This window comes from Cyanistes caeruleus, chromosome 3 (assembly GCF_971803275.1).
Source record: "Cyanistes caeruleus chromosome 3, bCyaCae1.hap1.1, whole genome shotgun sequence".
Classification (NCBI taxonomy): domain Eukaryota; kingdom Metazoa; phylum Chordata; class Aves; order Passeriformes; family Paridae; genus Cyanistes; species Cyanistes caeruleus.
The window spans coordinates 69941062-69968677 of record NC_141703.1 but is presented as its reverse complement, the minus strand read 5'-3'; the positions used below and the strand labels follow the sequence as shown (position 1 = coordinate 69968677).

The 27616-nt window shown below is 38.0% G+C and overlaps 1 protein-coding gene across 10 annotated transcripts; it reads right to left on the bottom strand.

Moving 5' to 3' along the window:
- Window positions 1-26963, bottom strand: MTMR6 (myotubularin related protein 6). 10 transcript variants are annotated; one of them, XM_086881783.1, is made up of 16 exons: window positions 26623-26714; window positions 26240-26309; window positions 25625-25684; window positions 22865-22981; window positions 20798-20960; window positions 19731-19888; window positions 18890-19018; window positions 17682-17816; window positions 16437-16569; window positions 11836-11945; window positions 10648-10773; window positions 9379-9428; window positions 8389-8589; window positions 7721-7855; window positions 7517-7643; window positions 1-5691 (listed from the first exon to the last, which is right to left on the bottom strand). In XM_086881783.1, exons 6-16 carry the CDS (start codon window positions 19782-19784, stop codon window positions 5431-5433), a joined length of 1461 nt encoding a protein of 486 aa, XP_086737909.1. In that variant the 5' UTR covers window positions 19785-19888; window positions 20798-20960; window positions 22865-22981; window positions 25625-25684; window positions 26240-26309; window positions 26623-26714; the 3' UTR covers window positions 1-5430. The 10 variants fall into 10 exon arrangements, with proteins under 10 accessions (XP_086737909.1, XP_086737912.1, XP_086737911.1 ...); XM_086881786.1 differs by having other exon boundaries at window positions 25625-25678; window positions 26588-26703; XM_086881785.1 differs by having other exon boundaries at window positions 26588-26676.
- Window positions 26964-27616: the final 653 nt, after the last annotated feature.

The window sequence follows — 27616 nt, the reverse complement described above, 5'->3', positions numbered from 1 at the left end:
TAGGCAATATTAAGATCACTTTTATTTTAAGCCTTATGGATTTTGAAAACACATACAAATACTTGTTACAAAATTCCATTTGCTAAAGTTTCTTCAGAAATATACATCAAGCATGATCCCAGCACACAGATAGATGACTTTTACAGAAAGCACATTACATAGAGCAATAAATGTTAGTGAAACAGCCAGTCTTTCCAGATACTTTACAATGAAAAATTCTCTTTCCCTTTGCCATATCTAGTATTTGACTAAGTTTTTAATTTCCTTATTTTAAATAGCCATGACTGAATTTAAAATGTGTAACCAAACCAACTGTGGGAGTCAACAGGCACTCAGAAGCCCCAAAGGGGAGAGTAAGCACTGTTTTTTAAATTCACTAATTCAGGGGTAAAAATCCCTGAGAGACAGAAAAATGCTAAACCCATTTTCTTGGCAAGATGCTTGTCAAGGGACATTGTCAACAGACAGCCGTAAAGACAAACCGTAAGGCTGAAGAGCAATAGTAAGACAGAGCAAGGAAAGCAATCTGTAACCCTAGGTAATGAGGAATGCTTGGTGGAGCAGCATCATGGGACTTCACCAAGGATGCCTGCTTGCAAGAAAAGCACTCAGCAGAAATATATGCAGAGATACAAAGCACAAGATATGTACGTGCTTGTCATTAACATGGAAAACAGTGTGTGCCAAAACTATAATCCCACTTAGTTATAAACAGTATGCAACTGACCTCAAGAGTTAAAATTCAAACAAGAATAAACAAGATATTGTGCTCCAATTTCAATGTCACCATCAGGACATTTATTACATAAAGCCAGTAGATTAAGAAACACAGATCCATATATATTTTCTGCTCCTTGATGCCAGTACAGAACTGCTCAACAGTAAGTGTTTAACAGACCAGGTTGCTGAATTCTCTGGGACCTGGAAACTAATCTCAGAAGCAGTATGCCTCTGGCCTTCCACTCAAGTCCCTGAGTTGCTGCTGGACATCAAAACCACAGTACTGCTTCTACTTTGTGAGTCATATCCCTGCAGTGTCCTGTTCCTTGCTACATGCTGTGACACGGGTCCCCAACTACATCCCTTTCCTTAAGCCTATTGTGCGTACAGAAGCTGCACCACTGAATGATGATGCCGTGCTGATTTTCAGTGTTACTTAACATGGAGGCAGGTCAAGCTAGCTAGATCAAGCATGAGTTCACTCACACTGCTCACTAAGGCTGATGTGAGCCTTCAGAGCAGTGGAAGAAAGCCACGGTACTCTCAGGTTATTGAAACATCCAGAGCATTAAGAAGCCCATTACATCTGACGGACGTCAAGCACCACAATAAGCAACGCTAGGAGGAAGGTGTGGCGTAAATGGTGAAAGCAAGTCCAAGCAGACTTCAATCTAAAGATCTAATCCTAAAGGTTAATATAGGTTTCACAACCAGTACACTTAGCCTATGATCAGCCACAGGCTTAAAACTATTATCAAATAAACAGGACTTCTAAGAGCAACCTTTAGGTTCTGACCTAAAGATCTATAAATACCACTGGGGGGGGGATGATCTAGTTTGAAATCAGATTATCTTTAAACTAACTAGAAAGCAATCATGCTTACGAGAGGCCCTCATGCCAGTCACATTTGCTCCAGAACAGGGCAGCACTCTAAAGAACAGATGTTGACAGCATGTGCCCTGTGTTATTTTAACATCGCGTTTCCCTATATTATTTATATCACTTCCTCAAGACAGTAGTTAAGCCAAGCTACCCCAGCCCCACCTCAGCCCAACCATGCAGGCAGTTTTGTGCTGAGTTTACCAGAATGGAGGAGAAAGTTCTCAGAGATTCACTGATGTGTTACTTTATCCAAAGGCCTCGGCAAAACAGCCACTAAAGAGGAAGATCACCTTTCCCAGCAAGGCATTCTCCACTGTGCTTACCCTGAGGCAGAGACACATCAAACTGCCACAGTTTGATTTGTGCTAGCTTTCCCTCTGCAAAACCATTCTATTATGGCATTTGTTCCACATAGGGGTGTGCTGTTGTCTGGAAGGACTGCTGTTCCAGTTCTCTAAAAGGACTCTCCAGACTTCAGGCTTCTGCCCTAGATTTAGGTCACTAGTAATTGGACATGTGTAGAAAATGCACAGGCTCAGTTCAGTGTTGCCTAATTAATTTCTTAGTCTGTTGATTTGGCAGTCGCCCTACAAAACAGAACAGTTGGATACTTAAAATTGTATTGAAGAATACCTTATGACACTAGCAAGCCTCTCAAAAAATAAGCCTAACTCTTTTGGTACTAATGAAATAAATGTTTTAAATTGCCTGAAGTACAAAAGTGAAATCAGTTTTCTCAGGTGAGACTATAAGCTTGGTTCACTAAAACAAAAAAAGATCCAGCACAGCACAGAGCATAGAAACCCAAAAAGTTCACATAAGGAGACGTCCTTAGGATGAAGCACAGAACTGACAGGTGCCAAAGTCTAGCAACCTATGGAGCAGAATCAAATGTACCAACTTTCTGTCTGGGACATTATATTCCAAATCAACTGGTAAGCATACCAACCACAAACTAATGTCACAGACTGAAAGAGAGAGTTCTGCACATTATTTTGATCTGTATGAGGCATCTTTCAGTATGGAACTGCTTTTGGAGTAGCATATCCATGATGAAGAAAAGCTCATCCACTGAAATAAGAATTAAAATTCTTTCTGTTTCCTAGGCTTCTGTCACAATTTTTTAAGTAAATTTGCTTGATTTTTTCTTTTAAATCCTTCTTGAAGGACACAGAACAGCCCAGAATGTTGGCCATCCTGCCAAGCTTTCTGTTGGAGCTCACTTGACTACTGTCTATTCACTTCACCACAGGTTCCATGTGCTTTAGGTACTTTTGGCTTAGGCCTAAACAGCAAATGAGAAGAGACAGATGCCTCTCTGCAGGACCTTTCCTCACTGGTGACCCTGGGGGTTGAGCTGGCAGAGCTACCTGAACCTTACAAGGTGGTTACTGTACAAAACAGCCTTATAAAACTCTATGCACATATTAACTGGAGTAAAATATTTACTTCAGGTCCAGAAGTACTGTATTTTTTTGATTGAGAAACAATCTCAGTGCCTTAGCAGTTTTATGGCACTTTAAAAGTAACCTAATACATGCCTACCTCCATTTCAAATAAAAACATATTCCAGTTCCTTTCCCTAAGAAGTGAACTCTGCCAATAAAAAGGACCTGAAGACTGAAATAAACTCTGTGTAACAGTACTGAAAGGGAACAGATCTTCTCTCCAAAAGCCTTGTATACAGGGGCACTCAGATGGCTGTTAAAGTAAAAACAACATACAACAATATTTGCAAAAACGCTTAGTATAATCTTTTGAGTCTATAAACTCTAAACAATAAATAGGAAAAGTGTACATGGCACACCAGAGCAGCTAAATATTAAAACAAATACAAATTGTTAAAACTTACCTATATTGTCAGCACTAAGTTTGTTTCACTACTATGATACAATACAAGCTTAATATACAAGATGTTTTTACAAAGGAAAACCACAGAATAAAGTCCATACAGAAGGGGAGACAATGAATAACAAGGCACAAAAACCTCTTGCAACCCTGTAAGGCACCACTTGTGCAAACATGAAACTATCAAAACCTGTAGGGGAGACAATCTAAACGTGTTTAAGTATAATGTATTTTAAATATGACACTGTGCTTACATCTTTGAAAATAAAAATGCTTATGTTTCAAAAATCAAGTTAGTGAAATGGGTGAATTAATAGCCAAATACAAGAGTCACAATTGGATTCTCCCAGACAGCTCCACAAGTGCACCTTGATCTTGACCTATACTGGCCTTGCTAAGAGTCCTGGATTCAATATGGTGCAGAGGGAAACGCTGCCAAATTATGTCAAATTGTGCACACCAGTAGTTGTGACAAAACACACTTCAGGGATTAGGATGAGATGAAATTGTTTTCATTTGAAACCAAAAATTATTTAAATCAAGAAATAAAAGGTCAGTAGCATTAATCTAACATAATTAGTGATCTTAATAACTAAAGCTGCAATTCATACCTCTATTTAAGAACTGGGCACCAACATTTTTCTTCCTTATTCTCTTATCTGCTCAGAAAATCTATCATGAGACAAACTTGAGAAAAACCTTCTCCCTTACCAGAATAAACAGATACATAGTTAAGCACACAAACTGTAAGTTTCCCCCTTTTTTCTTATTTTCCATGATCTCTACTGCATCCTGCTAGAAGTTTTTGTCCTGTCTCCAAATACATAAAAATCTCCAGATACTAAAATTACTTGAAATATGAAGAGGCTGGACAAATTTTTACAAGATGAGAAGGGTTTTCATGAATAACCAAAGTTTTCTTCTAATTAAACATTCACAAAGCACTTAGTTTCTCGTGAGCGTCAGACATGTGACCTTTTTTTTTTTAAATTGGGGACAATGTCAGTAGGCTACATTTCTGAAAGTTTTGCTTGCATTCTTGCACCTTGAACAACTGCACAACACACAGTAAACAATCTGAAAGAATCTGATCATTCAGTTATTGGCTAGTTCTGCTTTCTTATGTGACATGTCTTATTTTATACTTATAATACTTTGCCACAAATCAAAACTTAAGGTCAGACAACCTGCAGCTTTAATGATGCTGAATCTACTGAGCTGCCAGAGAGGAAAATCAGGTCAATCTATTGTATTTTAAACAACAGAACAAATGGAAGAAAAAAAAACCAGTCTCCAGTGATAAGTTAACATTCATATAGCTATTTGCTGAAAGGCTGTGCCAGCTTAGGCATGTTTCATTCTTTATATTCAGTCCTGTTTAAAGGATATAAAAATTTGAGCAAATACAATGTAAACAGAGCCAGGTAGACTGCAGTAGTAAAGGACAAAATCATTGATCTGACAGGTTTAAGGCCAACTATTTATGATTTGAAATATGTCATAATTTTCCATGGCACTTAATGCACTGAAAGTTAGTTCTGGGTGACACTAAGCAAGGGAATACGTATTCATATGAGATATATACACGTAGCTTCAGTTCCTAAAATAGAAAGTTCAAGTTTTCTTGTCCAAACAAAATCAATTTGTGAAAGACCACCTGTGGTTTCCTATACTGAATAAAGTAATATTACAATTTAAATCATTTTAGTGCAAACTGACCTAAGTCCAAAGATATAACATTCCTTGATTTTCAGTCACTACTTACCAAATGCCCCTATTTCTTTCAAAAAGACAACTACATCTTTTTTTCCCCCCTTAAAAGAACAGCAAACACTTGACAACTAGCATGCTGTTCTAGTCTACATTAACAAAACTTGCTGATATACAAATCGTGTTCTGGCCATGCAGCACAGACCCATCCTAAAAATGACCCATCTCTCCATTTAATCAGTCTAGAAGAACACAGTGCCAGATGTCAATTAGCAGGTCATCCTGGCCACTCCGTACTCCAAGCTGACAACGGCAGGCTCAGCTTTGGAGAACTCGGACACGAGTTCGCTGTAGCGATTGTCCGCTGTGTTGCTGCCCTCTATGGTTCGCACGGCGTCATTCACTGGCATCGGCGGCTGCTCCTTCTGGAAGCACGGAGGGGACTTCAGCGCCACGGGGGCAGGATGAGCCGTCTGCTCCTGCTTCTTCACAAGGACCACATCTGACTGCCCGTTTCTCTGCTTTATTTTCTGAAATACAAAGAACAGTTACTAACAGCGGGTATGACTCTCTACTGATGAAACGGTGCTTTTAAAGGAAATGTATCCCCTTCTTCTGCCGGCCAACTCAGTGTCTGCAGAACTCTGTTACATACCCTATCTTACATAAGAGTACATAACAATACACATAACATACGTATATAATAGTACATAACAATATTGTTAAACATTAAGCCATTCCTTACTACATTCTCCCCCACAGTTTACAGCAGATGCTATAAGCACTGTGTGCTTAAAATCTGCAGAAGGGCAGAAGACAAAGAATGACTATCAATGCCCCTCAAGGAGGAGAGGTTCTTCCAGGCTTGCCCCTCCTTTGGTTGCAATCAAGATGGAAATACTTTCTGGAGTAGAAGCAGAGGAAGACAGGCCTTGGTATTGTAGCAAGCAGGGATCTTGCAGTCTCCTAAAGACCATGAGACTCTTAATGACAAAGCAGTTTGATATCTAAAGCCCATCTATCCTTCCTAAAAACCTTCTGAAAGACTTTTCCTTTAGATCTAACAAATGCCAATACAGTTTGTTCAAATGCATAAATATTCTAAAAAATGTCAACTAAAAAACAGGAAAGGAGAAAAGGATGTCTCCTGGCACCATGAGCAAGAGAATAGGAAAGATTAGGATTAAGGGATTTTTCAGTTACATGGTTTGGTTTTGTTTGCTTGTTTTGTTTTTGTTTTTAATTCAAAATCACACAGTAACTGGGAGGTTGCACTAGTTAACTGATTTGTCTGTTGATGTGTTTGTATTTTATTAGATTTGAGACTCAAACCAGAAGACTGGTGTCTCTTGGCATCAGCTTTATCAGGATCTATATCAGGATTTCAAACAACTACACCTCATCATCGCTCAAGTGAGAAATGTAGGCTCTGGTGAAGTTAAGATCTTGGAATGAGGTTCTAGAAAATTCAAAGCTGAGACTTCACTTTCCCTCTTGCTTATTCTTTAGGTTACTTTTTGAGTTTTCTTCACCTTGCTGCTTCAATTGTACAAATATTTTAAAATATAAAACTAAGATTTGAAATAGTATTAGATTAAGTGACCTGCATTCACTACTTTACAGTAGGATCAGTCTAATAAAATCTTTCCTCCTAGAAAAGCTGTGCTTTCCTGCCTCCCCCCCAGCATAATATGCAGAAGTTGTTTCACCATTTCTGTCCACACACAAGCATTAAAACTGATAATCAGAAGACATCTGCATTCCTTAAAAGCCATTATTCTGAAGTTTCAGCACCTTAACTGACTGTAACAGAAGTATCAATCAGCCTTTCCTGACTCTTTACTGCAGCACCTAGAAATCAATTATAGACATCTGATCTCTGGATTAAGCCCTGTCTCCATAAAAACATTACAATGTACATGATCTATAAGTATGATGACTTACAACAGCATGCACCTGCATACAAAGTTAAAAGAAGGACAATACTTACTGCTTCCATTTTAGTAGCTATAATAGAAATAAAACATTTTCAGTCTCTTTAGTTTCGCACCACAGCCATAGCTACATGGATACCTTACTATCCAAGATAGTTTAATGTAGGTTAAGTTTCTGTGAAAATTACCTTCAGTAAGGCTTTGATAGCAGCACTTTGACATAATAGAGCTCATTAATAAAGCAGAATAAATAGTGCCTTTGAGCACTCATCATAGAAGCAAGCAGTGAAAGTCCAAGTCACCCTTACACAGAGTATGTGCTAGGGCATACAGCAGTGACACTCATGTAAAAGCCAGCACTGTAACAACTACAATCTGAAGAACAGGTCACAAGTACACACACTTATTTTGTAATACTTACAGCTTCCAGTTCTTTAATGTCTTCCTCCAGTTGTTTATTTTGCTCACTTGTATTCATGATAAGGTTGAGCATAGATTGCCTGGGATGCATACTTCGATCAAACTGATGATACATATTTCTCCAAAACCTGCACAAAACAGGGTTTTAACTATGCAAGATAATGACAGAGCTGAAGAAAAGATGCTGTCTCTTATTTAAACTTACTTAAAATTGAATGATACTGTATTAGGCTCCAAAAGAGTTAGTTCTGGAGAAAAATCTGGATTATATAGGGGATTCTGATATTTCTTCTGTTCAGCCAAAAGGAACGGCCACAACGAATAGGTCTTCTCTTTTAGTCTTAAAGCAAAAAGAGATAGAGGTCAACACACTGCAAGCAAACAAGCAGAAGATACTGCTTATGGTATACAAGTTTTGCCTAGTTGAAATAAGTACTTTTAAAAGACAGAAGATAAAAACTTCACAGTTTTCCACCTAAATGCATTGAACATATTCTAGTAATACTTCTAAATGAGTAGTCATGAGCAGGCAAGAATTTTAATGTTACCAAAGAAGAAAATGGGAGAGGATATGGCATGATACTTCCAAACTTAAGCTTACCTATTTTAGAGGGGAAAAAAGCCAAAAAAAAAAAACCCAGATGAGCAGCATCTTAACTTTCCCTATGAAAAGGAAGATGTGATTTTCTACCAGAATTAGAAAGACTGTCTTCAGCATGCAAAAACACTAGAAGCACTACTGTTCTCTGATGCAGTTCAACCTAGGTTTCAGTACTACCAATCCTTCTACTCAGAATCTAAAATGAAGAAGATTCACAGAAATTCTTAGTCTTTCAGAATAAACAAAAGACACATTACAGTATGCCTGCTTACTTTAGCTCTTCTCGTTCTTTTTGACAATTTCCAAGGAAGTTGCCAAACTGGCATGAATGGACATGTTCATGGATTTGAAGGAGGAAAGCTTCATTGTACTCAAAGGCTTGTGGAAACTGCTCAGTCAGATTCCACACACTTTCTAAAAACTGGGTGAACACTGGCGAGATCTCTTTTGGATCACCATCCAACTGACAACATCTGAAAAAGATTCCACAAACAGACTGAAACTGGTTTAAGTTAGAAGTAATCAAGAAAGTCTTAGCTGCAATTGTTTTTAGATGACAGCACCTTCATTTGACACTAACTTTGATTTGGAAATTGAGAAGCTAAGTTCAAGAACTGGGGCGATTTTTGAATAGAAATAAGTCTATATTTAACCTGTTTTTCTAACTTTTAAGTAATCACACATCTATACTAAGTACAAAATAGCAACATAAGACAGTTAAGTTCCTTTGTGTCTAATAATGTCACAGTCAACATGCAGAGTATACCAGCTAAAAGCAAATTAATAAGAAGTAAATAGCAGCACGGCTATTGTCATTGCTGACGACAGGCAGATCAAGGGAAAAAACAGAACTCTTAACATATAAGGTAGGTGTGACTTCATCATCAAAGCAAACATAAATGCAAACTTATCTTTAAAGATACCAAAACTGTGTGTTTCATATTGCCTAAATAGCTGGGTTGTAGCTGTAGATTGGTTTTGCAATGTCTGTACATTGGTGCAGACCTCAACTTCTGCAAGCAAGGCACCAGTAGCACTAAAAATTTACATCTGCAATATAAATCAATTATCCAGTAGGTATATGAATAAACTGCAATACACTGCAGACAGCAAGAGAAGTGCCTTCTCTACTGAAAACTGCTTACTCACTGCTGAACTGGTGCAGTGTGGATAGAAAGGCAACATCTACAAGCTGTCTTTTGTTTAAGAATACTTAGCTCAGTTTGCTGTATACACTTTACTATATCAGAGGAGTGAACTACCTGTCAGAGAACTTGTGTCCAAAGGAGATCCAGTCTTTCTCTATCAAGACCTAGAGGGTAAAAAACCGAAATCTCATGTAAAATATTATTCAATCTTACACCTACAAGTATTAATCCCACAGGCTACCGATATACTTTAAATCTGAGTCCAATAAGTTACGGTAGAAACAACTATTTATCACTTAGTAGTTTCTTTATTTCTTGGAAATTTTTCACAAGATTGTCAAAGATTTGTAAAAATCTAGTAAAAAAAGTTAAGCAACTTGCTAATCAGGTAACTTATAATTTTAAGAAAAATGTTTCATAACTTCACTAGTAGATTATTAACTTTCTGTGGCAAAGAGTAAGAAAAATGCTAGTACTGCATGCCTGCTATCATAGTTTACATAAAATCACGTAATATATTCTTTCCAACATTCATAGCAGTAAGTTTGTTCATATCAACACTATCTTGTTTAAATCACTTCGGTCACACTATCAAGCACCAAAAAGAGCACAGGACCTTCACAGAAATTCAACTGAAAGCAAGGATTACTCAAAACCCAAAAAGATTAAATTACTTCCTGAAAGATTACTACACACATCCTCACTATTCACAACAGATTAATCCTTTTCCAATTCTTCCTCAACTTCACTTTCAGTGCTTGTAATATTTGTGGCAGTTAGTTCTAAATAATACACTGAACTAGTTTTATGTAATATCCTTGAGGAGTTCCCATAACACCTTGCCTTGTCATTGCAGAACATTTTTGATTTTCCCAGTCTAAAATTTGGAATAATTGTATTGAAATTCTTCTCTCTATATAAAAAGATGAAGAAACTTAGATTGCTTAGACATCTGTAAGTCTCTATCATTGGGGGAATTGTAATTTTTAATTTTAAAAATGTTTTGGAGACAGACAAAAATGTTGTTTTACAGCAGTACAGAGCTTCTGTAATCTAGCATGCGTGCTACCTCACATAAGCACTTTGGAATCCTTCTGTGTCACAGATAAGGGACTCATTTGGATGCAAAAGGCAATCATTGCAACATATTTGCAGGGTGACTAAAGCAATCTGCTATTTGTATTTCAGTTTTTTAGATTTTAAATAATTTTTTTTCAAGTAGCAAAGTATTTCTATATGAAATATTTATCAATATACTGCAAATCTCATTTTACACTTTTAACTACAAAAAAAAAAAAAAAGATGTTTTCTCCCTTTCACACTCAAACATTTTACACCCTTTCTTTACCAAGGAACAACTCAACATTGCAACAGTCTGCTTACCATGAATCCTTTGATTGTTCTGTAATAGGAATCTAGCAAGAGAGCTCCAAGGGAACAAACTTGGGAAGTCCTATCCCAGCCATCTGAACAGTGCACCAATACACTTGCATTCTCAACTGCTATTGCCTGCAAAACACAGTTGTTTCTCAATCAATGCTCTATTCTAGACGTAAGTCAAAAGCTAGTAAATAAATAAAGAACCTAAATTTATTTCCAACTCATAGCATAGGCCATCTTATTTAACAAAGCTAGAAAAATGTTTATTATGAGGAAAAGATTTAATAGTATCAGAAAGTAGGAACCTGTCTCCATGGAAATATAGAAAACTCCTTGAAAAGAAAAGAAATTCCACTACCACCTTTGCATAAACTAACCTCTACAGGGGTTCTTAGTTCTCTCTCTCCCCCTAATAAAACTAAATTTACAAGAAAAACTAACAATAACTAGATTACACATTACTGAGTACAGATTAAAAAAAACAACGAACGACATCAACACATTAAAGATACCACTTGTTCATCATTATGCTACATAAAAGTAAAGGTTAGGAAATGCTTATTAGCTTCAGCTGAGAAATCAGCTCCTGTTGGCTCAGACATTTTTGAGGATCATCTTTAGGACAATCATCCACTTTTAACTGAGATAACCCCTTGTAATTTCACCTAGCAAAAACAAGGATCCAAGTTTTTCTTTACCCACTACCATCAGATCAAGCCCTTGGCTTCCTAAGTACTTGGCAAAGGCAATTGTTCCTCTGAATTATTCACAGAATCCTACTTCCTTGCCAAATGAAGTCAGCATAGCCACCTTGGCTGCTTTACAATTACTGCCCCAATTCTGTTTTCTAGAATGCACTAAATAATAGTTTGTTCCATCCACCACCAAACTGGTTACACTTTTCAAAAATACCTAGAGAACCAGGAAGCATAAGAATCCTTTTGCCTCCCAACGAGATGACCAAACAGCATCTATAAAATCCCAGAACATTGGCTGGAGCGTTTAATATCTCCAATCATAAAGAAACCCATAATGCTTTAACCAGCATATTAGATGTACTGATATATATATACTAAACACCTATCTCCAAAAAAGTCACTTGAAGAATTTTACACATTACATAATATTAAGCATAATTTTTCTGGTAGGAAGTCAACTTCCCATCAAATAAAGACGCAGCATGCAAGTTACCTTGGCTAGGAAGACCGCAGCATCCAATACAGCTTTGATGTGACGCAGCCATCCAGAATTCTCCAGACCAGACAAAAAGTCATTGACAGACAAACCCCTTGTGCCACTGACTGAAAGAAACCAAGAGTTCAAAAGCCTTAAGCAGTTGTAGCTACCTACACCCTGCAATGTAAAACGCAGAGTGATTGCATGGTATATCTAATCCCCTGTGTTCTAAGTTGAGTGGGGTTTCCTGAGAGATTTCTAATGAAATGGTTATGGGATGGATACAACAAAATGTTCTCCAGTCAAAATTCAAGTCTGTTGAACTATATGAGTGGCAAGAGTAAGATCTTTGTGTCTTTTTGACAAAATAACATTTCAAGTAAATATACTGGTTATCCCCATCGAGAAGCCTTGCTCCTTCTAAGGAAGGCAATGCAAATACCAAAGACTCGTTGGAAATACCTAATTAGTACTAGTAGCAGGGAAGTAGCTGCATCCAGACAATACACACAGCTCAGAGTAGTCACACTGCAGGAGTTTTGTCACCTCCACCCTGCTCAAGAGAATCAAGTAAGTGCAGTACAAGAACACAGGGATGAATGACCTCCACTAAAATTTTGTCTACCTTCACACTTGAGACACTACATTTCTGACTATCTCTATCATTCTTCACTAATATACCTGGATCCTGTAACAAAAATGTCAATTCAGAAAGCAAAGAACTCAAAGGAAAGATGACTTGCAATGCAGCAGCAAGAGATGCAGAGGTAGATTGAAAGATTCTCACACAGAATCAATTCACATGTTAGACAGATAACCTGGTTCTCATACAATTTTGAATAGTAACTCAAACAGTTACATTACTGTCCAAATATGACAAACTTCTGGCAACTAAAAAAAAAAAAATAAATATCCACTGACTAATGTAATTTCAGCTATGTGTAATTCTAAAAGAACCTTCCTCTTCCACAGCGGAAGCCTACTTTCCATTAACTTAACAGCTAGACTTGATGATCTTAAAAGTCTTTTTCAACCTAAATGATTTCATGATTCTAAAGCATTTGGCCCCAGATGAAAATAAAAAGGTTCTGCAGATGAAAGTCAGCAGTAGGGATACAACAGCTGCAAAATCATCTTTATCTCTGGCCATGGAAGGAAATGAGTCAGCAGCAAAAATAGAGAACAAAATTCACCAAATCATTCTGTGATGCAGCTTCATATTCAAATCCCCTGATGTAATGAGGGCTACAAACTCCAATCACTGCCTCCAAGAGCTTTCCTGTATCTGCACTAGATGTTAGTTTTCAGTCAAACAAGTTTTGGTACATGCCCCACTGCTCAGGAAGATTCATAGTGCCAGGTGCTGCTGAACACCAGAAGAATGACAGGCTTCCAAGTAAGTATTGCAGCACCTCTTCTAAAACCCACAGATCTCCATCATCTACAAAACTACCTAGCAAACCACAGCACAATGAGGTAACAGAGCATCGAGAAACCCCAGGACAGAAGACCTACTTTTAAAGGTTAGTCTGTAAATATCAGTAAAAGAAGTAAAAGCAAGCTAGCTTTCCCCTGTCTTATGGGGATGATGATGTCCTCTGGCATCATTAGGCAAGAGCTCTGCTCCTAGAAGATCTAGCACATGGAAGGAATCAGATAAGAATGTGAGCTACCTGAAAGAATCAAGTTATTCTCTATACCAGTGGTTCCATACACTTGATCACAACAATACACAAACCCATCCACCACTCTATGGTAAAGGAAAGAAACTGAAAATAGTGAAGTATCTGGAAATTCAAACATCTGCAGAGAAGGAACTGGAGAGACAAAGCCATGTCTAGAGGTACTCTTCACACCTACACATTCTGTAACTTCTGATTGAAAGCACAAGCTTTTCAGCTAGAAAATAAACAGGCTTCCAGCCCTCAGTGTGTTTTCACCCAGATACTGCTGTCAAAGATCTGCTTCTGATCACAATTTTCAGCTTGGCAGAAATATTTCACCACTAGTATTTCCCCTTTCTAGCTAGATTTCTCTATTTTTATAACTGAAGGCAGAGACAGGAACACATATGTTAAGCCCCAAGAGTTACTTTCCATTTCTGTGAATTAACACAGACATTTATACTAGTTGGTGATCAAATCAATTGCATTGATACTGTTCCAACTCTAACATGCTGAAAATAAAAGTTATTTTCCAGTTCCTTATGGTCTTTTAAAAGGTCAAAGATGATTAATATTACCATTTATAGTACTACTAAATTAGTTCAGCTACTTCCCAATAAATAAGATTCAAGATAGTTCTGCCTATATGGATCCCACCATAAGAAACACAAGCCCTATGTGCACATGAGCCCCAAAACTTCAATGTTCCCTTGCTTGATTGTCCTTACTCATGCTACTAGCAAAGCCTCAGGCAGCAGTTCAGGTGACTAGACCTGCAGAGTGAAGCAACAAGCAACCAGCAGGTTGCAGGCAGGGTTGTTTTTTGTTTTTTTAACAAATAAAAAAAACCTAGATAATCCCTTGCCCTATACAGAAAACTCTACATAATTCACCAAAATCCCTCAGTTAACATACTTCCACCATCAAAATATATGCAACAAATTGCAACATCTTTTGAGCCTTTTCCCCAAACTTTTTCTGCAGAAATGTTACCTCTTGACATACCCAAAACCCTTTTGCTTATCAGAGTTCAGTCCTGTTATGCAATATTGTAATTTAAATATATAAAAACTGAACTTTGTATTTAATGTCAGAACTACAAATTTAGTCTATGTAAAGTTTCTCCCGTGAGTGTTGTAGTCTGCTGATCAACAGTCATCGTGTTCACACTGAATAAAACTATGTTAGAGAAGTTTTGAACCACTGCATGCAAGATATCGAACAAACAGCTGAATCCAAAACAAAGAATACACTCTAAATCCCTGTAACGTGCTCCATGGTGTAGTCCCATTACAAAGGGATGCTGGGAAGGACTTTGTGTCATATTCAGCTTTCCAGTGGAATCTTTAGATTCTGAAAGAAATCAGGCAGACAGACCCAGAGCCAAGGAGCAGAACACACACCGAACAATGAATAACAGTGGTTTGTTATAAAAAACCCAAACAACTGAGGGCAGTCCCAGTTACAGTGGTGCTTGAACAAACAGTGTCATTGGTATCACGCTCTGATTTGAGAACATTCAGTTCAGCACATTCAGGGCAAGTGAGTACACAGAAGCTAAATGGCATTTTCCTCATTTTAAGTTATGAACCATTTTCATGGCATTTTCTTCCTAATCATCCCACTGTTGGCAAATTTCTACAAGGGGCTGAATAGTAAATTACTGCACACATCCCTAAATTTTAAGGATCCTGCCTACCCCTGAAGATGCTCCTACTTCTAAAGTGACGTTAGGCAAAACTGTAGTGAATCATACAGAGTGAGCAGAGGTAAAACAACTTTGTTCATTTACCAAAAGCTTATGTGGAAAACAAGCAATAGAGCTTGCTCATGATTTTATTCAATAGTGTTTAAAGAAACCAATTCTCCATAAAAGGGAAAACTAAAACATATTCCATCCTTAAAAAAAGTTACAGACACGTATTTAGTACATATTGCTGGTGGGATGCCAATTCAAGTGGAAAAAAAATGAAGTCTGTCAGGCTTAACTGTGATGCACACACTTCTGCATCAGACATTATTACACAGGAGCAGGTCTCTTAAATTAAAACTATCAAGTTTTATTAGCTAGTTATCTAAAATTGAATGTATTAGTAAGAGAAAGGGAGATTATGACAAATCTAAAAACTCAAGCTCAGGATCATGATTCTTATCTTTCCTTTAGGAAAAGCACGTGTAGGAATAACCAGAAAGATCCACATTATCAAAGCTCAGCAGTATTCTGTGCACAGCCCCTGAAAAATAGGTTAGCAGCACGTCCAGGATCAATGAAAATGAAGACTACACCACTAGTCTCTAAGATTTCTTGGTCAATGTAACAGCATGTCTTCATCAAAACAGGCTTCCATACAAGTGTAAACCTCTGTCTCTGGAAATACTTTCATAATTCCAGAAGCCAAGCACTTACACATGTACTGTCTGTCCGCTCTGGAAGCCTCACTTCTGCCACCATACTCTAATGTCAGAATCCACAAAATATCTTAAATTTTCTCTCAGCTCTCTACCTAAATAAAATATGAACAGAATTATGAACACACTTCTGAATCTCCATTTTCACCACCAGGAGGCAGGCAGTGGTATGGTGAAGTGGCTCACATTTCCCCCGCCCCCTTGTCTACAAACACCAGCAACCACACAAGTGGCTCACCAAGTCCAAGAGCTCAAATTTTTGGAAAACACAGCAGTCTTTTTCACTGACATATTAACAGAGCTCACTAAAGACATATGAGTCATTGAATTTTCTTCAAAATAACTCCATTCAGTTGGGTTTACAGTTTGAAGGTGGAGGTTTAAGGTAACTTATTACCACAGAGCACATCAAACTGATACTAAACACAGACCTGGAATAAAATATAGAAATGTCAATGCAGTTTGTGTAACCTATGATTTAAGACTTCAGAAAAACACTCACTTTGTTTTCAAATACACTATTTTAGTACAGTTAAAACATACCTTCCAGGAGTTTTTGCAAGCTAGATCTCATTACATGAATATTTTCAATGCCAACAAACTGGAACCTAATGTTTGAGTAGTTGTCTTCATTCTCATAGCCCTTCCCAGCAGCTCTGTTAGCCATTGCATTAAGCTTAAAAGAGGAAAATAAAAATACTGAAAAACCTTATTGGAATAAAAATATCAAATTAAGAAACAAAAGTCAAGCAATTTCAATTGAATACATTGGGAAAAAGCACAAGAGAACATAGCATAAACAGATTCTAATATAGTTTGTGGCGAATCAGCTTGAATGCACTGAATGTAAGAAAAGGACAGTATATGCATATTAAAAAAATGAAGTAGTCTATATTTAGAGCTGACATATCTGAATAATGCATTTAATTATTCCTGTTCTTTTCTCCATATTCCTAACTAATAAATCTTTACTTGTGCCCAAACATTTCTGAGTAAAGACGCTACAAACATCTCACCTACAAAGGAAAGAGTAATACCTATATACTTTCAGCTCCTGTGTTCAGACACTTGAGTGAAATTAATACAAATTGAAATGAAGATGGGTCAAAAGAGTGAGAATTAGCCATACATTGTAACACAGGCTATAACACAATTCAACTTAATAAAATAATAGAATTCAATTTAATTAGATAGTGATGAAGTATGATGGTGAGGCACTGGAAAACACTGCCCAGAGAAGTTATGGATCCTGGAAGTGTTCAAAGCCAGATTGGATAGAGCTCTGAACAACCTCATCAGAGAGGTTGGAGATGATAAGACTTCTTCTAACTCAAGCCATTCTACAATGACTTCAAAACATAATTTCCTCCACTTCCTCCTTTCTGAGACAGTTTGTAGAGATCATTTACACAAAACATAGTACTCTCTCCCATTGCAAAACAAACCCCATCACAGCTCACTATTTCATGAATTTCATTTCAAACAGTTAAAATTATCTGGATCCCACTTAACTGTTCACTTCTTAACTATGATTTAAGTATATTTTTAAATGCCCCTCTCAAAGTTCAGCAGCATATTCAGTGAATTCCAGCAGAGTACTGGGACAGGTTCAACTTCTTTAAGAAAGCAAGTAATTAAACACCTGAATAGAGAGGCTTAACCTTATCTTTAAAACATTTTTGCTCATGATGGACTCATTCTTGGCTCAAAATTTTTCAGAATTACATTCTATCACTGCACTCCAATGTTCAGGAGGAGAGGCTTGTCTGCAGCACCTGAAGTACCTACCTTTGGCCGGGTATCCATGACGTACATGTAGCGATTTGAAGGATTTGCTTTACTGATGGCTTGCAACATGTGCTCATCTTCCAGGCACCTGGCACTGAAACCTGAGAGAGGTTGACTGCATCTGCAAATTGCAGCCTACCACAGACAACAAAGAACAAATCAGCATCAGTTTAATATCTGTACTTGAAGTGCTTTGCAAAATCTCAAAAGACACTGAAACAAAATGTTTCATTCAGCAGACAGCACCAGCAAACTGAATAAAGTTCAGATGTTCCAACTTTTTAAGCACATCCCTTTGAAACCCTGAAACACAGTACTTAATCTAAAAGATCTAAATCAAAAGATTCATCCAATCTAAAGATTATCAAATCAGTTTTTCAGGTTCATCCTCATGGGCAAGGTATCAGTTTACATACCTGACATAAACACTCACAAAAGTACAGGCTGGAAAAATTACACTTTAGGAAAGCAAGTTACTCCTTTAATATGGAATGAATTATGTGTGGTTTTACTAATGCAGGCATGATTTTACTATTGCAAGTGTAATTTGTTATCACCTAATGTAATTTTTGTAATGTAATTTTCAATGATATGTTGTATTTCAGAAGGTATCAGGAACATCTTCCAATATTCAATTAATAATGTAATTATGTTTAAATCCATCTAGTAGCTTCACATTCATCAGACAAATTCTTTAACTCCGCAAGATGACAGTACTCTTCCTTCCACAGCTGAGACAGGGATGTGCTGCTTTACACCACCCTCTGCAAAATCTTTTTTCCTACCCTGCAGAATTTTTTTTACCATGCTAGTAACTCCTTGAAGAACCAATTCTACTATTTTATTGGTTCATCTGTTTGGGGTTTTTTTCCTACCACTTTGACTTAACAGATTATATACCTGATATATCAAGGAAGACAGATCCCTTAAGAAAAAGCTATCCTCAGTTACCTTAATGTTAGTTTTTGAAAGCTTTAGTAAATTCAACTTATTATCAACTGATTACTTCAGGATTTCTTTTAAACTGGCTAGGCTTACTCCACATCCTGTTAGGCACCACTCCTGTCAGCTGTATTCAGGGTTATACTGAGTCACACCCTTGCCATACAAGTCACTACACTTGAACCTACTCACCAACCCTTGAACTACTGCCAAGTGTTGTGAAATACTTTCCAGTACATTTACAGTAAAGGGAAGTCACACTATACCTCTTTATTTTTATGATAATATGACAACACTGGGAATCTTCCTTTACTTCTGAACTTGGAGCTACCAACAATTATGGGCTTGCTTGCAGTTCTGGGAACATAAAGTTCTCTAGGATAGGTTTCACAAATCTGAAAGACACAGATACACAGGAAGGATTTTATAGGCAAGACACAAAGCCTAACCTAGTTTTATTGTATTCAATTTGAAAGATGTAGGGTGAATTAAGACACAGAAGATAAACACTACCATGTTTCTTTACACAAATGTAAACAACTCAAAGGAGACAAGCCATGGATGAAAGTAGTACAAACTGGTATCCTAGGTACACAGACAAGCATCACCATACCAGCATTCACTCTCAAGAGTGCATCTCTGCAGCAGAAATGCTAAGAATGTGTTTCAAATAAAATACTGAATTAATTTCCCTCATTTTTAATACTTGCAGACTACAAAGGAAGATGAAATCTAATCTCAGAATCAGCCACACCACCACAACCAGCACTGCAAAATGCTAAAGTAGAAACCTGCTCAGTTAAGAGAGACATCACAAAGCTGCAGAGCACCAGAATCACTGGCACTGGGATTCAAACAGGTAAGCATCTCTCCCAACAATCCCAAAGAACCCACGCATCTGTGCACACACGCTTTCTCAATGAGGCCTTGGGAAAAACTTCAATTAGGAAGCTGTGAGACTGCACACTGATTAAGGAGTTAACTCTCTCTACCTCCAAGTTTTTGCTTATATTTGAAATCCAAGTGATTTAGTAGCATTAAGCTGTTTTCTATAGGCCTCATCAGAAACACATGCACAGCAGAGCGTGTTTCCATTACAACACTTACCTTGTAATCACGGTTTGCATCAGACAACTGCCAGTAATCATTTGGCACTCCCATTCTCTTATATTCTTCTGCTAGATCAATAAGCTGCCAACCTTTGACTTGCTCAGATTCATTTTGTTTTGGATTATAAGAAAAGGCATAGAGTTCTTCATATTTTGCTAAAAGGTAAAGAATATGTAATGGAGAGAAAGTCTCAGGCTTCAAGATTCACAGAAGCAAGACAAAATATTAGATACCTGACATACTTGAGATATCTATTCTGCAACTATTCTACAGTTAACTGACACAATTACAGATACTTAGGCAGAAGTAGGTTATGGAAGTTTTCCTGAGTGAGCTTGACCTATTTCAGAAGAAACATTTCTAAAGCCGTAAGGGTCACTTACGAAGACTGACAAACTTAAGGCAAAAGGCAGAATTGTTAGGACACTTCATAGCACCTGAAAGAACAAACTATTTTGGGAGGCAAGAACTGAAATTTACATCTACTGAGCTTAAAAAAACAGAAGTTCTAAAGTTTTCCTTAAAAAAGCAAGACTTTCAAAAACTTTGTTTCCCTAGTATGCTATTTATTTATGACAGATGACATTTTGCACTGTTCTAAACACAAAACAGAAAATGAAAAAGACCATACTGACAGAAGTCTCTTCTTAACCTGAATTGGTAATGTTATTTTAGTATTGAAATTTCAGCTTTATTTTTGAAACTGCATGAAATTAGTAACAACTGATTTTCTTAGTGGGTTTTTAATCTATGGAACACACAATTAGAGAGAGTATATACATTGATATTCACAATTTCAGGAACAACACTAGAAATGCAAAAAAAACATAAAGGCATCTCTCATTCTGTTAAGGAACATCAGTGACATACAAAAGCCAGAAAACACAACTTCTGAAGTTTTATGCAGATTAATATTTAATCAAAAAAACTATTTATATACCAAACCCATGTGAGACTTTACATAATGTGTGTTTAAAAAAAGAGATAAATAGTTTACACACACACATACCCCAACCTGTTATCCACACATATACTGCAAAGTCTTTTTCAGCTACCAGTATTACCTGTTCTGGAGAGCTGAAGCAAAGAATTATAAATGTCATGACAATCTCTCTCTCTAGGTACCACAAAGTGAACTATCCTGAAGTTCTTGCACTGGATGACAAGGGGGCAGCCAGAAGTAGTCAAAGGAAGTTTTTCAACTGCAGCAATGTGATGATGTAGTATCTGTGACATACAAAAACGCAGAGTAAGCATGCTAAGGAAAAGTAAGAACAGCATACTATTTATATCAGCAGATATAAGACAACACACTGAGCAATACTGAATATGGATTTTGACTAATTTTGTCAGTCAGTTATAAAAAGAAATACATTTAGATGCAGAAATCCAAGAATGCCATTTTGATCAGGACAGTAAAATGCATAAAACTTTAGTTATTCTTTTCTGTCATTTTGAAGTGTCCGTCTAAACACAAAACTGAGATGTAAAACTACACAGTAGTTGTTCAGTTTTCTTTTAAGTTTGTTAACTGACAGACTTATATCTCATTAGGCTGTGTCCAGACAGGATATCTATATTTTTTAAGGATCTACAAAAACAAATTTCATAATTTTCAGACAAAATAAAGGAAGTAAGGGAAAATAATTCAACATATGTAAGATACAGAAGATCATGAAGATTTCAGAATTCCAGCATTTAACAGGTACAGATGGAACAGGAGATAAGGAAAACATCTCCTATATTACCTACTGTATTAGATAAACACGACAGTTTCTCAGCTAAATGTTTATGACCACTTTAGCAGCACTGTCACAGCAATGGACATACAAAAGCCCTCCACAGATTTATCTGTGTGGCAAATCTACACAAGATTTAGGTAAATACATAGAAAGTAGCAGTTGTTCAGCTGTGGGAAGAAAGGAACAGATACATTACCTCAACTGTACAAGATGTTCTTGATAGAGTTTCAATTACCTCACTGAAGCAATCAAATCCTCTTAAACATTGATCAGAATTTGACAGGCATCTGAAAACTATGCTGCCAAATATGCATTTACAAAGAGACTATCTTGGAGACATTATGATAATTATACTTGGTACTCGCATTATCATCAGAAATGCAGTACTTGGGAGTACAGGTTCAATTTCCCCAAAATGAAACCTTTTAATGTAGTGCATAGGGAGATGCAAGCAAGTAATGCTAATGAATCATGTTCCCCCCAAAAACCCATTTTGTATGAAATGGTAACAGTTTGGTTTGTACGAAGTTGTACACTGTATACAAGAACAAATAATAGAAAAATTAATTTTCTTGAAAGTACCATTAGTCAGATAACCAGGATACAGGATTAAGGGTAATCAAGGAAAATACACCTACAGGGAAGGGAAAAAAAAAAAAAAAAAAAGACAGCCAGGGAGATGATATTTCATCCTGGAGGACAAAAGACTTAAGGCACTAACTCAAGTCAGGTGGCTGGGCTCCAGTGGGAGCCACAGCTTGATGTCCATATGTGTGCCACCAGGGCACTGAGCATAAAAATTGATGGGAAATACTGTACTAGCCCACTTTGACTGCACAACACCAGTACTGGTCAACAAGAAGCTGCAGCCCCATCTGAAACCTTTTATTTCAGAGATGAATACTTGTGAGGAAACAGCTGCTTACTGCTCTAAAAAGGTGCATGTTATCTTCAATATTCCCCAAATCTGAGATCTCACGGTTTTTATCTCATTTAACCTAGACAGAATCTAATTACAAGTTAACTCTGAAATTCTTAACCTGACGCATAACCTACGTATCAGTCACCCACTCCTGCCTTAGAATTATGGTGCAAGTCAGTTATTTAAAGAAAACCAGCACACATGCATTCAGAAATACAAGCAAAGGCTACAGAAGAAATTACAGCAGCTTGAAGAAATCAAAATCTTCAACATGACCTGATTTCAACTGCAGCAGTGTCACGCAAGAGCATAACCTGTGAATTATTAACTTATTACAATACCATGAAGAACGAGAGTAGAAAGAACAGCTAAGAACATTTTACTAAACAAATTCAACCTTAGATCAGGAAGAAGAAATGCATCTGGTGAACCCATGCCTTTGAGCCATAAGCATTCATTATCCTTACCCACGTCTCTCTCTGGCTTGAATCTATGAATAACAGATGAGTTGCTGTAAGGTACAGAGTTCCCGTCAGTGACTTATTGCTTGTGCTGAACCTATCCAGTAATTTCACCTGCTCCACCTGTAACAAAAAAGGGGAGGGGGGAATAAAACTTAATTTTGAATTTCTGCAGAAATTTAAATTCTAACTTAGAAAAGGTTTTGGCAGTTTGTGCAATAATTTTGAAAATGGTAGGAAACATAACACAGCACACACAAGGCTATTCAGGCCAAACTAGAGTGGTCACAAGGTTTAAAACCAACTAATTCAAATATCCTGTTTTAATACAAAAGCATTGAGCTTTATTTAGTTTCTGTTTTTTTAAAAGTAAGAATTATTAATTACTAAGCTCGTGGGCTGCTTCCCCAAGAAACAGCAAACGCACACTAACAATTTCCTGGTATCAAAATGCCAGCACTGCATTAACAGCTGATCTCAGCAACATGCTTTATTGGCTGTCTGCACACTCAAAGCCATAAAGATTCTGCTCTCCTGACTTCCATTTTAGCTATGTACTGTCTTTTATAAATTCCCCAGCCTCAAAAATCTTTATTATTATAACCTTGCCTCATAGTCAAAATATATTTTTAATGAAATGTAAGCATTACACTAATAATTACAAAAAACTCCTAGAAATTCAAGGACTCTGCTGGCATTTGAAGCAGATAATTCAGGCTTGAGCCTTGCAAGTGCCAACAACAACTTCTGATATTCTATCAACATTGTTATTTCAAACCTATGGAAAATATTTCAAAAGAAAAACTATTTTTTGATAGCCTGTATTTTATCTGCTCCTCCTACCTCTGGGCTCCACAGAGTGCTCTATTTGAAACAAGCATTACACGATTCTTTGTGTGCAAGAACAGGAAAGGAGTGCGGCAAATGGCTTATCTCCATGCATTCCTCTATTTCTTGGCAGCACTGTCTCATTACTGCCAAGTTAAAGGTCTGTGCTACCATTAAATGCATGGCAGGACTCCAAAAACTTCCATACCAGCAAGACCAACACCCAGAGGAGGTGACAAGGAGAGCCCATATCTACTGTGCTGGTGTTAAGCCATTTTAATTACTGTGTTCAGATGTATTTACCTACTAAAAGCACATATAAAACAGAAAAAAAAAAAAATCAGGTATTTCTTATGATCTAGAAAGGCTTAATTCTGCTTTTAAAAGTTAAAAAGCAACTGAATGAATACAAAACAGAATGAAAGAAATACAAATATATACTAGGAGCCAGCACTATGATAATATTCTAGATTGCAGCTTAGAAAACAAAAAAAAAAATGGAAACTACATGCATCAGTACATCAAAATACATTATGCTGAAACCACCAAGCCCTCAGGTATAGAGTAGCATAGGTGAATACACCACAGCCAAAACACAGAATTCATACTGGGCAGATCTGCAGCAATAATTGCTCAGGTACCAGGCACTGCACCTCCCCAGCCAATTGAGAAGTGCACAGAAACTGCTCCAGCAACACAACCCACAAAATCCTGGCACATGAGGTTTCCTTCTCCTCTGTGTAACAAGGCAGCTTTTCTCAAAGATGTATTTCTGCACTAGATGAGGACAGGCATTAGTGCTCCAATTTCCACTCACCTAGGTAAAGTCTTCAAGAATTCTGAAAGCGAAGTCATAGATAAACTTTTCTTAAAGATAACTGAAATGTTAGTTAATTCAGCCTCCATAGATGATACATTCATTTAAACTTGACTCAAACCAGTTTAAATGGATACTCAGCTTATGAAACACTTTTTTCTTTTGTTGTTTAATTTGATTTAGCAGTCAAACTAAGCAAACCTTTCCATCTCCAGGGGCAAAATCCAGCAGTATTTTCACTAATGTAGATTTGACTTCAAACATGCAAACAGCTTTGACTGGAGAATTTTTAGTCTTTTCTACCACATTTTGCTTTAAAATATTCTTAAGCATACTATCAAGATTCATTGTAAAACCACATATTCTTTATTTCACCACTGCATTTAATAAACTGAGTCTGGTCATTTGATGATACTTAAATATAAAACACCCTGATGCTGACCTCACTTTTTCAACATAAAATCTGTTGGGACAGTTTAGTTGCACAAAAAGCTACACTCAATTTCAGGTAGCTGTGACAACAGCTCTAAGGAAACTTCAACATTCCCAGCAAACTGAAATTGGAGGAGGTACAAAACCTATCCCATCACCTTCACCTGGGGATAACAGATGCCCTGCACAGCAGTTAATTTATTCAAGACTGCACTGTTATGTCAAGTTTATTTCACTATGACTTAACTAAAACGAAAGAAACAGGAAGGCTGTCCGATCAGAAAAAGTAGGGATGTCTCAGAACAGTTGGCATGAGCTCCAATTTGAACCTACACACAAACTCAGCCTTCAAGACCCACAGTGCATGTTGTACTTTTCTTGCTTCCTACACCTGTAATGCTCACCTATACACATTTTAATCTATCTGGATAGTCGATAAACCAACAGCTTAAAAAAGTGAGAAACAAAGTTGTAACAAAAGAAATATCACACTAATTCTTACCATGATACTGATGTTTTTGAATGTATAATTTTTTTGGTATGAACAATAAAAATAATCACTTCAAATAGAAAGTCTTGTATCTTTACAAATTGTGTTCAGAGCTCATTTGCCTCTTCAATTATATCGCTACATGAAATATTTTTTTCCCCAACAGGGCCCCAAAAACACAATGCAGAAATAGAATCACCTGCAGATGCAAAGAGGTCAGCAACCTGCAGCTTTTCTAGTCTCAATTTCAGATCTGAAACTTAAAGAGATACTCTGATCATCAAGACTCATTTGCTTCAATCTAGCTTTCATCTTGGAATCAGCTACTTGCTGTAACAATACAATATTAAGCTTACAAACTAGGAGTTCTATGTTTGTAAATAAACAGGCTGATAAAGCAACCTTATCTCCAATCTCTCAGCCCAGTGCAAGACTAATAAAGTATCACTAATGGTAGTTTCATCGGAGACCTTCCGTTTCACATACACACATGTATATGAAAAACAAAAGCAGCTATATACATTTATATAAACGTTATATAAGCTCTTACTAAAAAAATGTAAAAGTCTATTCCTTTATGTAATTATCAGTTATAAATCTACTACTTGCACATGAACTATGAATGCTCCTTTTCTAAACATATCTATAAATCAACTTTAAAGTCAGACTATCAGGTTCAGGAATTAATCACAATTTCCAAGACCCAACAGACGGGGAGTCTTTTCCACAACCTTTGCTGTCACGGATGATGGGCAAGCTGAGAAAAGTATTGGTAAAAATTTAGTTCTATAGAAGCTGTGGCTTAAAAACTTACTTTAAAATTAGCCACAACAAGAAGCGAGACCTTCCTTTTGCACCTTCATCATACAAACAAGACTAACACACTAATAATAGGAAATAAAAGTCAGAGAAGTCCAAAACGTCAACCACAGCTTAGCTGGCATATTTTTTAATAGCCGAACACATTATACACGCACTGACGGCCTGCGTATTTAACACACACACTGCAGTCTTCAAAAAGGAGAAAACAAATCGGTTGTTTTCATAACCGATTTGCCTCCAAAACTAGAAAAAGCTGAACCATATCCAGAGCACACACAACAACTGCAATCCCCTTCCAGCTCGCTTCTCCTATTCCCCACTCCACCACAAAAACCCCTACACCACGGTTTTTAGCGCTTTCCCGTTATTACAGACACGGGAGCAGCACTCCCAGAGCGCTCCATCCCTCCCAGCGGCACGGGCCGCTCCAGAGCGGCTCACGGGAAGGCACCAGCCACAAAACAGCAGGAGGGAGGGAAAACAACAACGCCCTCGCCCGCAGCGGACGCACCGGGCTGGGCGGGCCCTCCCGGCCCCACAGTTACCGCAGCTCCCCTGCCGCCCCTGTGCCGTGCCGCAGCACCGGGAGTACCTTGGTGGTGCGGATGTGCTCCATGGCGGTGCCAGCTCGGCCGCAGCCGCCTCCCGCCCCCAGCCGCCGCCACAGAGCCGGGCCGGCGGCCGCTGCGGCTGCGCTTCCGGGGCGGGGCCGTGCCGGCAATGGGGCGGGGCCAGCGCCGCGCGCCCCGCAGCGCCCCCGCGCGGCGGCGGCGGGAGTGGCTGAGGGGCGGGAGCGGCCGGAAGGCGGCGTGGGAAAATGATGGCGGATAGAGGTGATTGTGAGGAGCTTATAAAGGAAAACACGGCTCTTACTCCCGGGTAGAACGCGGTCGGCATCCCGACCTCCGGGAACAGTACAACCTAAGGGAGGCTAAACGGAGGGTGGAGCAGAGAGAGGCCCCGCGGCCAGGCTGAGTCAGAACCCTTGCAGGGGTGGGAATTCGGTGTTTTTTTCTAGTTTATAAGCCGCACAGCAGCTGAAAACCAAGGGAGATAAAGGAAGATTTGCTGCTGTTGGATCAGCAGCCATGGCGAAGTCACTCGCCTTGTACTGACGCATGTTCCCATCGCCAGGCTTTTTCAGACACTATCCTGAGATACCCACCTGCCAAGGTACGACCACCCCCCACTGACTAAGATGTATGACTAAAGTCAGTGTCCACCTAGACGTAAAGAAATAATATAAAAGTGAGTTAAGAATGAGGAGAAGTTAGGGAAAACTCTTTCATAACTTCTGGGGTAGGTCCACGGACTGAACCACCCTTCTCCCTCATGGGGATGCCTAATTACCCATGGGTGCCATGAGGGT